The 15,929-nt window shown below is 36.3% G+C and overlaps 1 protein-coding gene across 1 annotated transcript; it reads right to left on the bottom strand.

The window, feature by feature from the left end:
• Positions 1-1,222: 1,222 nt before the first annotated feature.
• Positions 1,223-13,006, bottom strand: LOC145771062 (uncharacterized). Its single transcript, XM_082582805.1, has 7 exons — positions 12,883-13,006; positions 12,488-12,535; positions 11,742-12,056; positions 11,375-11,566; positions 9,994-10,134; positions 7,566-7,732; positions 1,223-1,515 (listed from the first exon to the last, which is right to left on the bottom strand). Exons 1-7 carry the CDS (start codon positions 13,004-13,006, stop codon positions 1,375-1,377), a joined length of 1,128 nt encoding a protein of 375 aa, XP_082438931.1. The 3' UTR covers positions 1,223-1,374.
• Between the last annotated feature and the right edge of the window lie 2,923 nt (positions 13,007-15,929).

Below are 15,929 nucleotides of genomic sequence, written 5' to 3'. Positions count from 1 at the left end.
TTAAACAGATAAATTTTGATTAACTTTGCATGATTTTGCTTTGACGAAAGCTGGAAAAAAATTGGTAGCCTCTAGTCTATCCATCTTAAACTCTGAGCGTTGCGCGAGAAAAAAAAAAGTCTTACTCTGTTTGATGGCTGTAACTATTTCTGATGTCCTCGTAAATAAACTTTACAATTATTGTAACGGTTGTCTGATCAAAGAAATTATAAGCAAAACTGCATTAACTAAATTTTTATTCTTTTAAATAAAAATTTGCACCCATGAATGTGGAAAATGAAAAGAACGAAGGGTTTATATAGTTTAATGCACTCATGATTCTATTTGAATAAGAACTTCTCATGATCCGTTAGGTGAAACAACTTGTAAAGGCTCCAGATAGTAATAATTATATTTGGTTTAATGCACTCATATTTTTAACATTATGCAATGACATGTGATGTTGTTTAGAGAGAAATTCTGAGCTCAAAAATAGGGAAGGGCCTCACAAATGGAATAGCCTAGGACCTCTCATGGTCTAAATCCGGCCCTGCCTGCACTTTTCACATAACGCAAAAATTGTGACATTTCACACAATCATTCGATGTGAACTTCTAATTCTAACAAAATGCATTGACATTTTTGTCACTTCCATAAGCCCAAGAATATTGTTATTATTCCACTATCCAAGCTCAATCGGTTTGCGCAAAAACGAAGCAAGGCGTTTCAAAACATTTTCGTTTCGAACAGTCCAAGTAGCGATGAGGATCAACAAATGTTTGCCTTTGTTAACTAAAAATTTGTATAGCCTACAACTAAAAGCATCGACAATGCTACTGTATTTCGGATTAACTGTTGATTTTTATTTTTATGTTTGATTTAGGTCGCAATGCATTACGTTAATAGCTAGTTTAATTTTTGTTGGAAAATTTATGATAGCATATTTAAATTTGACAAAGTAGTTTATTTCCTCAAGAATGAGAGCCCGACTTTTTGTGAGATTCATAAGAAGCTGATATCCGAAAAACAATTTTTAAACACTGCGTAACTATTGATTGCAGCTGGTAATTACAAGATATGACATACAATACTTTGCACGTGGGCGCCATCTTGATAATTCTTTGTTTCTTCTTTTGTCTCTGTCAGGTTGCTTGCACGACGTTTGGTGAATTACTGCTCATTTATATAGCCTACTAACCAGTTTAATTTCAAACGCCACCACTTTGCACAACAAACAAATGTTTTGCATCGTTTATTCAGAATTAATTTTTATGTTTATACTTAGATTTTATTGACATGTCAAATAACTATACACAGAAATTTCTCTTTGCAATTTTACAATCAGATAACGGATGCACCATCCACCATCTGCTATATCCTGCAGCATAAATTGCTTTAGCACAGCAGATACTCCATCCTTAAGTGGGATCCTCTGACGTAAGAACCAACAATGAGGCGAAAGTATCTTCCGGTCACAGCAGCAGGAAACCGATTCGTCACGTGAGCCTTTCCACTTGCAGGATTCGCTTCAAAAGTCTTGAAAAACAACGTTCAGTACAAATGGAAAGTTTCAATGTAAAAACGCAGTTAATAAATTCATCACAAAATCCAAGTAAACACGCGCTACAGATTTATTTTTGTGAGGTTGTTAAAATCAGTAGATGAAAGGATGTGGTGGCAAACATCCCAACAGGATATTAACGAATTTCAAAGCCGTTACGAAAATTCACGCATATTATATAAGATGTAAAGATATTTCAAATAGGTTCAACCAATAATGTATTGAGAGTATTTATTTTACATTAACGTTGCAAGGTCAGTTATTGAAATTGCAAAATTATTGCGTCACCTTTTAGTTTGATATTTTCTTACTTTGTTTTTGTTAAAGTTACTACGATACTTTAACAGTGGCATTTATCTTTTAAGAATTGCAGTCATGTTTCTGTATTAATTGTGCTAACCCTGGGTATGCGCAAACTAACTGTAGCTTACACTTCAAATTGTGTTCAAACTCTATTGTTAGAACGTGGGAAGCTATTTTAATTAATAAAAAAAGTTGTATTGATAGAGTTGCAATGGTGCATGTATAGCCTACTGTTGTTTGGAATTTCAATCCTTCTCGTTGACAGTTTAAAGTATTTCTTGATGATGCAAAACACAATGCTTTAGCCCTTTAGCTCAGTGGTTACGCGCCCAGCTCAAGATCACGCCGCGCTGGTTCGACTCTCGAGGTGTGCGCTTGAGCAAGCCATTCTAAGGACAGCTCTCCATTCAGCGGAACCAAGTGAGTGGAATAATTCCCCGGCGGCAACATCACTTCAACAATCGGAAAACTTCACTCTGCCAATCTCGATAACCGGCCCTGCATCAAGAGCCTGTACAAATATGCGAAACTACCAGAAATAACCTATCAAGACTTTGTCAGTCCGAGGATAAAGATTCAAACACCAAACAAAAATTAAAGATTTCAACCCTCTAAAGTGCCCCTGACAGGTTGGATCCAAGTATAGTAACTTTTTAAAGCATTTCCTAGCGCAGAATTATACTTAGCGAACTTTTTAATCTTAATCTCGTAGCTCAACTGGTTAGGGCGTAATTTATATCAAACGACTGTTCTAGCGAAACTCCATATTTCACTGCTCTGGGACGACTTTGGTGGTATTACGTCATCCTAAGTGAGCGTCGTTAACGACGGATGAAACAAACGCTTCCTAGATGTAATTGGTGGATCACAGTTTGGTCGGAGTTGGTACAAGCGGTTGCTTTTTTCAAAGATTTATTGTTTGTCGCAGTTTAATAAAACTGTACTGGATACGTTCCTACAAAACCTAAAATATACTTGAAGCGAAAAATAAAGAAATTTACGAATCATCATTCATATTTAATTCATCATCACTATTCAAAAATAAGTAAAAATTCTCTCTCTCTCTCATAATGTGCCTTCAGTTGGCCATTGAAATCCGGTATAACGGCCATCTGGATCTAGAAAAATTGTTTCGGATTCACCAAACAATGCATGACGGCAGCACAATCCGATTGTTGCTTCCGAGATCATCAAACTGAAAACTGCAAGCAGTGAGCTTTGCGCAATGCAAGTTGTCAGTGCCACTGAAGTGCCAGTGTTAACAAAATCTTAGTTATACAGTTACGTACATAGCAGAGTCTATACAATACATGTAAAAGCCTACTTTCTGTGCAAGGGTACGTTTTTGTAAACGTTGTTGTTTAGAAGTGCTGGATTCATCATCAGCAACTGGTTGCATCTTTACTTTTATAGATGGTATGGCAGATTTTTTCAAAATGTAAATTTCGCTCAAGCCCATTTTTACTTGAGTGGTATTAACAAAATCATCTTCAGTGAAGTGAAGAAAACATAATACGACTAGTTTAGTATGGCCCATCCCATTTTCGAACACTTGAAGAAAACTTTGACCATTTTCTTCTCAGCACCTTGTTTTGTGGGAAAGCGTGAAAAGAAAGCACACGGTTTTTGTCACTGACACTGTCACATCAACAGCAATTTGTAGGCATTGCCTCAACCATAAAATAAAGGTAGGCTACTGCTTGTGAGATACTGTAGTTACACTGCAAATGGCTATTGCGGTAACCAGATTAGGACAAATAAAAAAGTATCAAAATTGTAGCCCTATGAAACTGTAATTTCAATTGAATTGAGATGCTGTTTGACAAAAATGAACTCAACCTATTTGATCGAAACCTGATAGTAATAATAAGTTCACTTTTTCATTTCGGTAATTCTTAATTTGCACATGCTTAGTTTAGACCAACAGAGCCCCACACATTCACGTTTTGCAGTAGCCGTACTACACTTTACCAAGTCATCACAGAGAAAGAATGTATCCTTCCCGCTTACGGTGACGTTACAGCGGTGTTGCCGTTTTTATTTTCGCAATTGAATGAGTGCCAGATTCGCCGATGTCAACGAAAGTTTGCAAGCGTGTAACTTAGTAGCCTGTTGATATTTTTTACGATTTTCTGGTCAGGAAAGTTTGTTAGTGTTATCTTTTTGGTATCTTAGGTAAATTTACCGAATTTATTTACCTGTCAGAGGCACTTTAACTGCCACTGTTTTCGATGTATTTTTTTACTTGAGCGATTTTTTGATTTTGAGCTGCTGTATGTTGAGAACGATAAAAGGTGAAGGTGATCCCATACTTGATTCAAGTGTCGGGTATGAGAAGATCAGATCTCATTGTACTAACCCTTCGGCACTATGGAGAGTAGGGTGGCCACTGGCCAGTTTCTTTCTCTCGGCTGCCTTTACTTCAGCAACTACGCCCACCCAATTTATTACACCCTGGGTAGAGGTGAGCGGCATTTTCAACAACCAGCTGATACCGGAATTCAAACCAGGTTTGCATAGTTGGAAAACCAACGTCTTATCCGTTGGGCCATCCCAAGAACGATAACTAACAGAAAAAAATAAAAACATGAACGTTGTTGTATTTTTTAGTTTTTAACAGCCTTTTGAAATATCTTTACAAATTTTGTGTATTTTTTCGAGAGGGTAATCAAGGCGTGGTGCAGTCAAACCCAATGCTTTACATTACCCTTTTGCAATTGAAGCTCTAAAGACGTTTCTTAAATGCATCAAGTTGGAACCAACAAGAGCTTGATTGGAAGCTGAGTCAATGCTTAAGTAGCCTACAACTAGCAGTTTTAAATTTGTGACTGCTTTGCATTATGTGGATTACGGTCCAAAACAAGATTCACTGATGAATTTAATGAAAATAAAGGAAGATGTAATCTAAGTAAGAGAAAGCTGAGAAGAGTAGGCTACTACTCGCAAGCTAAAGTTGCAGTGGCAATTATAAATTTAAAAGAAAATGATTTTCTTTTCCTGAGGACAGAACGCTTTTATAACTTCACTTAACTAGCTGAATCATTCGAAGGTAATGTATTCTACCGTACATTGCAAAGGATTCGATAGTTATTGGAATTGACAAATGTATCAACACACTCAAACATATCGTCGATGAGTTTGAAGTTCCATGAAAATTTCATCGTATGTCTATTGTGCAGTTGCGGGCATGTGGGACAAATTTAAACCATTTGTAGGCTACAACAATGACATTTTTCAAGACATTTTGGATGAGTTGGTACTTTTGACAGAAAGCCACACAGCAAACTTCAGCTGCAAACCAGAACGAACCACCCCATAATCTCTACTCAAGGAATCATTGATTGCAACTTTCGAAAGGTTTTTCCAAATAGTTTTGTTATGATTTTTTTTATGGTCCGGTAGCTACCTCCAACGGTTGCGCTTTGAGAACGTGATTTTAGCAATTACTGAAATTTGTAAAGAATTGCTTGCGCTCCAGTCGTCCTATGACTCAAAACCGATTGAAAAGCCTAACTATACATGTTGTGCATCAATTCAGACGTCGCAAAATTTTATCATTTGATGCTGTGATCCGTAACTTTGCATTGCAAAAAGTCCAGAAAGGGTTGAATTAAATCAGAGATGTCCAAAGTCCGGCCCACGAAACGTTTTTGTATGGCCCGCGCCTGTTGTTGTACAATGTGTTATTTTTGGCCGGCAAACAAACAAAAATCATATAAATTCAACTTGCAGTTTTTAGAAAAATTATTGTGGCTGTTGGCCGCGAACACTTATTATCAAATCTGACTCGCGTGGGAAAAGTTTGGACACTCCTGAATTAAATGCTTAGTTGAACTATTTTCGTTACCTGTAGGCCTATTGTGTGTTTACAAAGCTTTCTAGACAAAATAGTTAGCCTCAATGGCATTTTTGCTGCAAGTGTAATCCAGTGATTATTATGATTTTTACATTGAACGAAGTTCTTTTCATGCTGCGAAAAGTAGGCTAATTTCAGCTTAACACGAACATGCAACGCAACATTTGCTAAAAAATATTATGGGGCCCATTTTTCGTATTGTTTCCCGACCAGTGCTGACTTCTCTCGGAGGCCCTGCAAATAATCATCGAATTTCAAAGCCGCCACGAAATTTCACACATGTTATATGAGAAGTAAAGATATTTAAAATAGGTTCAACCAATGATATATTGAGTATAGTTATCATTTTGCATTGACGTTGCAAGGAAAGTGGTTGAAATTGCAAAATTATTGCGTCGCCTTTTAGTTTACTACATTCTTACTTTGTTTGTGTTAAAGGTAGGCTACTGCGATACTTTAAGGTGGCATTAATCTTTTAAAAATTGCAGTCATGTTTCTGTAACTGTGCTATCCCTGGACAAGAGCGAACTGACAGTAGCCTCAACTTCAAAGAATTTTCAAACTTCATCGTTACAACGTGGGAGGCTATTTTAATTAATAAAAAAGTTGTATTGATAGAGGTGCATGTATAGCCTACTGTTGTCTGGAATTTCAATCCTTCTCGTTGACAGTTTAAAGTATTTCTTGATGATGCAAAACACAATGCTTTAGCCCTTTAGCTCAGTGGTTACGCGCCCAGCTCAAGATCACGCCGCGCTGGTTCGATTCTCGGGGTGTGCGTTTGAGCAAGCCATTTTAAGGACTGCTCTCCATTCAGCGGCACCTAGTGAGTGGAATAATTTCCCGGCGGCAACATCACTTCAACAAACAGATAACTTTACTCTGCCACTCGGTAACCGGTCCTGCATCAAGAGCCTGTACAAATATGCGAAACTACCAGGAATAACCTATCAAGACTTTGTCAGTCCGAGGATAAAGATTCAAAAACCAAACCAAAATTCAAAATTAAACATTTCAACCCTTTAACTGCCACTGTTTTCGATGTATTTTTTTAATTGAGCAATTTTTTGATTTTGAACTGCTGTATGTTGAGAACGATAAAAGGTGAAGGTAATCCCATACTTGATTCAAGTGTCGGGATTGAGAAGATCAGATTTCATTGTATTAACCCTTCGACACTATGGAGAGTAGGGTGGCCACTGGCCAGTTTCTTTCTCACGGCTGCCTTTACTTCAGCAACTACGCCCACCCAATCTATTACACCCTGGGTAGAGGTGAGCGGCATTTTCAACAACCAGTTTGCATAGTTGGAAAGCCAACGTTTTATCCGTTGGGCCATCCCAAGAACGATAACTAACAGAAAAAAACAAAAACATGAACGTTGTTGTATTTTTTAGTTTTTAACAGCGTTTTGAAATATATGTTTACAAATTTTGTGTATTTTTTCTTGAAAATGTTTTAAAAATGACTAAAATTTATAACAAACTACAAAAATTTTGCATTTTTTTTAATTTTTTTTCGTTTCCGTTTGGATGTCTAAAACAAAAACTTCAAACTGCGATAAATTTCACCGCCAGATGTCAGGCAAGTGTCACTCTTTCCACACAAACGTTGTCACAGTGATGTTGTACAAATTTCCTATAAATGATTAGAAATTGCAGAAAAAATTCAAATACAAACCTGGTAATTTTTTTCAACTTTTAAAAAATACAAGTCTTCCTCTTTCTAATAAAGTAGGTCTAAGACCCAAAACCCAGGCTGTTTGGCAAGCAAAGAAAAGAGTTATGGTGATTGCAAACAGTGTATATTTTTAGGGGGAGGCTTGAGCTCTTTAAAGAGCCCGTGGTAGCTAAAGAGTTAACTTACTTTATCGCCTCCTGTAGAAGCTTGAATCACTTGCATTTGATTTGTCGAATTTCCATATGATATTTTGAATCCAGTTACCCAGTAATCTCCACGCGGGTATCCTTGAGTTATTACTCCAACTACTCCAGTCGGGATCAAAAAGTCCACTTGCAACCATTCTCCAACGACTGCAAAACAAAACCTGTCAATAAGTCGTGGTTTAATCAAGCGGTGCTTGCAGATTAGATTGCAATAATTTACAGCAGGTGTTTAGTTGCAGTATGACCGGCTTTCGTTTTATTTTTAGATATAACTTTGTTTTCCTAGTTAAATCGTAGAATGTTGCTCATTGACTGTTTTACCGCTCTTTAAGATATTTCATACACCCCAGACAACAACTTTTCTGGTCCAGGTTCTGGGACAGTAGGCTACATACAATTACAGCAGTGTAGCAATAACACTGATACAAATAACACCAATCTATGCATTTTAAACATGCTAATGATGCTTCTTGTAAAGGCATTTAATGTTATAGGCAAAATTTTATGAAATTGCATTTGCAAAGTATGCAATTTAATTTTGATTGTGCGCAAGAGGCCAGTCTTTGTGTCTGCCTTCTGACAACTTATTCATTGTCCTGTTAGAAACTGAGTATGCATATGCAAGTACAACCGATGTCTTTCTGACTGTCGTGCAAGACTCTTTCTACTCCACTACGCAGCCATCCTACCTACATATGAGGTGCACACATTGCACAATCCAGGCCAATTTTGACTGAGGTAAAACTAAAAACATTTAACTAAAAAAAAAGAAATGTCGGTTCAACTTTTCCATTATCCGCTGGTTTTCGAACAATTACACCAATTATATTCATTGTTGACGAGATGATAAATACATGCATGTTTCGATCTTTGCGTACACCATTAGCTTATTTCAGCCCACTTAGTTTAAAGTTTTTTTTCTATACATCAAACAAGTTTGTTGCTCCTCAACATATCAGGTTTCTCAAAACTTTTAACTTTTTTACTTCATAGAATTCCATTCCATTATTCATAGAATTAATTTCATATTCACAATCTTATTCGATTCAATATTTCAGTCAATTCAGTGCAATCAATTCACTCATTCAATCATTCACCATTTTATGAATTGCAACCTCTGCATTTGATCAGGTAACAGCTTCCGAATCCAACGAAAACAGCCATTCAACAAATAGGTGAGTATACCTTAGTGACCTTCAAAATGGCTATGGTGAGTGCTATCGGGTATTTCAATCCCGTGTGCAATGCGTTGATAACGAAAGAGCCAGAGTTTTCCATTATAACCTACTGAACACAAAATCTCACCACAAAAAACGACAAATTTCTTAACTTCGTTTTAAACTTTTATTTACGTAGATTAGATACTTGACTTTGAATCTCAACATTTTACATGGTTTGATATCAGTAACATCATAACAATGTAACTGGTAGCCCAGAGTTTAAAAAATCTCTTCGGTATCACAATTGATGGAAAGGCAGTTGAAAAACAACGATATTGTTTTCATCATTTGAAACGTGGGCATGTGATCTGGTAAGTTAACCTTAGAGCGTCACTTTCCGCTGGGAGGACTTTACTTTTAACCTAGGTAGATTGATTTCCATCGAAAATGTTTTTGTGTATTCATTGTTTACGATAATAATATATACAGGTACATTTATTGCGTTCCTTTAAGGATTGGGGTTCTCCTGACTAAGACTATATACAGGTCGGTTCGATCTTTGCGTACATCACTAGCCTATTTTAGCCTCCTAGTTTAAAGTTTCTCTTCTATACAAAACAAGTTTGTTACTCCTCAAGATACCTGGTTTGCAAAACTTTTAACTTTTTTACTTCTGTCCTGTATTTACTGTTTAGTTTATGCGTTGTGGTAACTATCACATATTTTGCATATGAAATAAGCAATTCGACTATCAGGCTGCAATAAAATTAAAATATTAAGCACAATTATTCAAATATGACATGCGACAATTTATAAACTTGAAAACTAACATGACACAAAAATGCTTATTACGCCCACCCTTGAGTAGGGATAATACTTTTGAGCAGAAATCTTATAGCAAATGTTTTTATGATGTCATAGAAACATTTGGAGTGTTCTGTGTTGGCTAGAATCTAGTCACTAGATTGCACCACTGTGCACCGTTGTGAAGTCATATTATGGAAAAAGTTTAAGCCGAGTGTGTTTGAACTGACTTGACTGGACATAGCCTTTGCTCAATCTACAAATACTGTTATTTAGTGTACGGTGGAAGGGTGTCATAACCATAAAAATAATTTCGCAATAAACTTTGAAAACATATCCTCTGTAATGTCGGATCAAGATGGAATTTGATATAAACGATTTCACGTCATATACAACTAACGCGACATCAAGAAATGGTTAACATGTTTCATCATACAAACTCACATGGATGGTAAGGAAACCAAGTTCCCGTTCCGCGGCTTTGATCTAATCGACCATATTGTGGTCGATACGAGCTGCTGAATTGACTACTGGCTGACATTTGGTTGTCTTTGATTCTCCCACTTTTCAATCCAGCCTCACATTCTATTACAATACACTTGCTAAAAATGTTCAGTCTTACACCTTTTGTCTATAAAGTATGTAAAAAAAATTTAAAACGTTATTTTCTTTGCATATATACAGTATATCAAGAAGTTGCAATAAATTTAGTATAAAACTCTACGTAGGCCTAGTTATCTTGTTTAGTTTTTAAGCTATATTGATTCTACTAAACCAATTTTTAAGGGGGTAAGGAGGTGGTAGTATGGAGTCCGGTGTACTCCATATTCTTTTTGCTTGATTAAAATGGTCACCATCTCAATGGCACAAGTTGAGTGTTAGAAATGAGGGGGAATGATGCACCCTACGCGAGAGTCGAACCAGCGTCGCTTGATCGTGTTTTTTTTGTTTATGATATCAGGCATTTAACCAACTGAGTTTTCGGGACGGATATCAGAATCAAGACATTAATTCATGTAAGTCCATCAAAATTAGAACAAATCACAGATTACGTCGTTGTTTTATTGAAGCTAGAAATTTCCTGAAAGCAAAGGTTTCAATTGAAGTTAGGATGCATTACCTACCGCGATGTCAACTAATTCAACTACAAGCTTTGTTTTGTTTATAGTCCGATTTTGAATAAATATGTGCTCTCGTCTTGAGCTGGGTTGAAGAGTCTGGCCTCGGTAGTAAACATAGATTATACGTACTAACACACTGGCAGTCCCTAAATTGCTTGAGGCTAAGTAGTTATAAACTTATGGTTGTTGTAGTAAGGTGTAGGCTACATTTTTATTTGCGGTGCGCTTTCGCGGTCGAACTTGTATTATGAGCATCGAAGTAAAATTATTTTGAGTATCTCAGAGCAATTTTTTGTCCGCGATATCAAATAAGGACACTAATTTTTGTTTAAAAGTTTTTTTTTTTAATTATTTCAATTATTGACATCAATGAAAACCAAGAAAATGTAAATAAAAATAAATTATCATAAACAAAACGTGTCAACCGCCCTATGAGGTTCTACGGTTGTTTAGAAAGCACACTCATTTTAACTTGTTTGATCCTTTTTAGCGGCGTTATTTAACAACTAGCTTGAAAGATGGTGTCAAGCAAGGTTTCCTTTCTTATTTAAAAGCCGCCATTTTATCCACTGCGCCATCCCACCATTATTTTCTAATAGCAAGCTTCATCAACCGTTTTTACATCGCCCTCAAGAAACTTCAATTCACAACAGCATTGTTTTGTTAAACAAAATAAGAAAAAATATGAAAACCACAAAGCTAACTTGAAAAACAAGTTGGTCGTTCTCGGGACCATGTCAGATCTTCTTTGCATGTAGCGTTCAGCTGTTGAGCCACACAGACAAATCCGTATCCGTTTTTGCACCTGTAGTTAATTGTAGCTCTATATGGTACTTCAGTAACATTTGGAAACACCGAACCAAATTGAGGAGGGTCAGGTACGCGGCATCGAATATCTGCATATAATGTAATGAAATCTATCTGAGCTATTTTGTAATCGCATCCACAGCAGTGACGCCGCAAACTTTATCAACCGTTTTTACATCAACCTCAAGAAAGCTTCAAGTCACAACTGCACTGTTTTGTTAAACAACATAGAAAAAAATGAAAAACACAAAGCTAATTACTTACGTTGACAAGTTGGTCGTTCCTGGGTCCATGTTAGATCTTCTTTGCATGCAGCGACCAGCTGCTGACCCGCACCGACAAATCCGTAGGATCCGTTTTTGCACCAGTAGTTAATTTTATTTCCAACTGATACCAGACTTGCAGGTCCAACTGTTAGATCTTCTTTGCAGGCAACAACCAGTTGGATGTCCATCTGATCATTGCCAATACTGAACCCTTCATCGCATTTGTATGTGATTGTAGCTCCAACTGATACCACAGCAACATTTGGAAACACCGAACCAAATTGAGGTGCGTCAGGTACGCGGCATCGTATATCTGCGCATAATGTAATGAAATCTATCTAAGCTGTTGTGTAATCGCATCCACAGTAGACGGTTATGTGCTTCATCTCAGCAGCAGTATGAAAATAATAACTTTAAATGCAAAACAATTCACTGCTGGACATTTTATCTGTTTTATCTGTGAGTTTTAATCACTTTTCTTTACTTTTAAGCATTTGAAAAGTTTTTTCTCCATTTTTGTTTCAGAAGATGTTAAAAAGAATCCTTCCATTTTTGAAAACAAGTTAATCAATTTTTAGTTTGTCAAACATCTTACTTTCGAGGAAGTCTTACTTTTTAAGAAAATTGGTCTTAGCACAGTAGTTCCATTTTATAAATACATGAACAGTATATTATCCCAGACAAAGTAATGTAAAGCTACGATAGCTTTAATAAATACAAACACAATTATTCATGGTGACATACCATTTGGAGAACTTTGAGTGACGTTAGCAAGTTGCTGTTGGACGGTGTCTGAAAAACAAGTTTCATAATGACCACATTGCATATGAATAGTAAACAGTGATAACTGAAAATTCAATTTTAACATTTTCAGTCTAAGTTTTATAAAATTTTAAAGTTTTATAAATTTTACAAACACGAAAATCTTGTTCAATATTTATCTTTAATATTTATCACGAATCACAATGAAATACCGAAGTTAAACAGTTTTAAAACAGTTCTTTAACAATACAGTAGCAAAAGTTTTTGTTGTTAATTTTTCTTTTAATTTTACTTGCTTGTGTTGTCAAAACAAATGTTCGAATGTTGGCCAAAGATGATCTACCACAATTTTGTTATATGTGACGTCAGAAACTTACCATTGAGGATTTTTAACTGTTCTACTAGAGCTTGAATTCTCGGGTTGTCGTCACAATTGCAGTGGCCGGGTGGTCCAACGTTCCCCTTGTCACCTTTAGGCCCAAGTTGGCCTGCAGGCCCCATTTTACCCGCACGTCCCTGGATAACTTCGGGTGGCGATTGTGCCTGCTGATGTTGATCGACCATTTGACTAAGAGGTACACACAAGTTTGAAGGGTTTATTCCACAAACAAGATGAACGAACATCAACACTACGATGAGTTTAGTCAACATTTTATGTCTCAGTTTCTACTTCGCCAAACCAGTAGGCTACTATGTAGGCTACCTGTCGAATTCTAACACAAATACATATTAGGTTAATGTTTTGTAAAAGTGAAACTTAGACTGTGCTGCAATTTCGTGCGTCAGAGCCATGCAAACAAACTTGTAAGTCGCTTGAACACAAAGATCCCGGGAACTTGTTCAGCACAATTTTGTTTTTTATGTTCATGACAATTCGATTGATTACTGTAGGGGAGATGTTCCACCAACGGACAGGGTACGACCAACGGACCACCCTTCTATTTCTTAAAATAAAAGTTGGAAGCACGAAAAATATTATTGTGGTATCGAGATTAACTTTTTTGGTTTTGGAAATCTTCCTTGCGGGGACCTGTGATTTTTTTCATATTGTTATGAAGGGAAGTATGTTTTACAAGGTAGAAAGTAAATTTTGAACATTTTTCTTCTGCAATTTTTTTCACCCATCAGTTCATTTTTTCAAGACTATTTTTTGTTTGCTGTTTGCTTATTCATTGATTAATGAAATTGATTAACGAAAAAATATGATATAGGCTACCACGAACAACGTTGGCTCGTTATGTTAAAGAGTGAATCAATGGATAGTGAGAAAACTACCGTACTGCACCAACACCCGTGGCATCTACAAACACCTGTCTGATATCTTAAAGTTTTCTGAACTTTAGAAAAATATGAGATTTAAAAAGAGTAAAATAAACACCAAAAACACTTAAATCTCATATTATGAAATTAAATTAAATATGAAAATATGAAATTTCATAATAAAAGCATATTTCTAGTGCTTGTTGCTCATGTTGTTGTGTTGTTTGTATGTTATTCGTGTATTAAATAGTCCAAAATAAGCACCAGTGCATCAGCTTTTTGCCAAGTAGAAGTGACCCGTTGGTCGAATAGCAGTGGCCCGTTGGTCGTATAAGGGTTTGACCAACGGGGCACTTTTTATTATCATTTAAAAGTTATTTTTCGGCAGTTAGTAGTTGGAAAATTAAAAAAACTTTTTTGGCTGAATATACCAGGGTATGTGACCTACTGTTATGCCAAAAAAGGAGGATGCATGAGCTTTGTATGGACAGAAAATAACAAATATGTGAAAAATGACCCGTTGGTGACACATCTCTCTTACAGTACTTTTCTTAAGAGATTACTGTAAGAGATTAACTGACTCTTAACTGCACAAACATTTAGTACATTATTAATCAAGCAACATTGCTTGGTTGGTTGGTTGGTTTTGAATCTTTATCCAAGACTGACAAGGCCTAGGTTAGTCCTGGTAGTTTCGCATACTTGTAGAGGCTTTTGATGCAGTGCCGGTTACCGAGATTGACAGAGTGAAGTCTTCCGATTGTTGAAGTGTTGTTGCTGGGGAATTATTCCATTCACTAGGTGCCGCTGAATGGAGAGCAATCTTTAACGTGCGTTGCTCAAGCGCACACTCCGAGAGTCGAACTTGCGTCGCGTGATCTAGGGCCGGCTGCGCAACCACTGACGGGGCGGACGAAATTCAAAGTTATTATTATATTATAGATCTATTGACATGAAAAATATGGACAGTAGACCTTCTATCAACTCGCTATGTGGGCCAAAAGTTTCGTTTACCGCATCTGGATAGATCCTGTACTATCTGTTGGAGAACTGCTTTGTTGGTCCGAAAATCTGTCTGACAATTTATAATAATTAATCAATGGTAAAAACCAATTTTTTCATCTTGAAGGTTTTTTCGGTTGATGCAGATAGTATCGAGTGTTGCATCAGTAGGCTACATCCAAGCTGATTAAAGTATTTCAACAAACAATTTTCATGGTTAAGAAAGAATTTTCAATCTTTTACGACATTTGCAATGGTGGTATAACTTGATTTGTTAATCTAGTTCGATGTTTGAATGCTGCTTCACATCGCCGCTGCTTAAATTTAACATAGAACTAAATCATATTCTATTTTGAACTTGCCCAAGTTTGCTGTTATCGTAGAAATTTAAGGTTTTGATTCAGTAAAAAGACTTTTTGACAGGCGTTTTAGTTTTGTTGGTGTTCAATTTTAGTCCATAATTTTCACCAGTTTTTTGTACTGCATCTCTTCAAGTTTGAAAACTACATTTTGGCTTTGTAAGCAAGACTGTGTCATTTGCTCAGAGAATGTTATTTATAAGTTGAGTCTCGTAGAATTGTTAACTCAGATAATATTATTCATAATTTGAGTTTGCTATTTACATTAATGCTGTTGTCAATATCTTACATCTTTCTCAGATTGAACTCATTGTAGTCTACAATTAAAAGAGATCCTAGCTTATGACACAACTTTGTCAAGCACAGCTTGATATGCTCAATTGCTCATTCATTTAGAGCAGTGTTTCCAACCTTTTTTGAACCGTTACTCAAATAAACTGTTACCATTACTCAAATAAACTGTCAAGTATCTCTAGAACAGGGCTTCTCAAACTTTTAATTTCTTAAAATTTTCCGCGACCCTTTACAGTTGACATGATAAACAGTGGGAAATATACATTTGTGATATTTAATTAAAAGACTTAATTCGAACGAAACTAGAGTAGCATCAAGCATGCTAATGATAGCCTACTCAAAACCTTCTACTTCACACGTAGCCTATTGAAAACAAAACACAACCGAAAACACATTTTTTCAGTGTGATGAGTGCGACTGCTTTCTGCTGCAAAGCAAGTTCATCTGTTGCTCAATGTTGGTTCAAGCGATTGTCGTCAATTTTGATAACGTTGAATCGCGCAAACGCG

Source organism: Aplidium turbinatum, chromosome 5 (genome assembly GCF_918807975.1).
Source record: "Aplidium turbinatum chromosome 5, kaAplTurb1.1, whole genome shotgun sequence".
NCBI lineage: Eukaryota > Metazoa > Chordata > Ascidiacea > Aplousobranchia > Polyclinidae > Aplidium > Aplidium turbinatum.
This window is presented reverse-complemented; position numbering and strand designations above follow the sequence as displayed.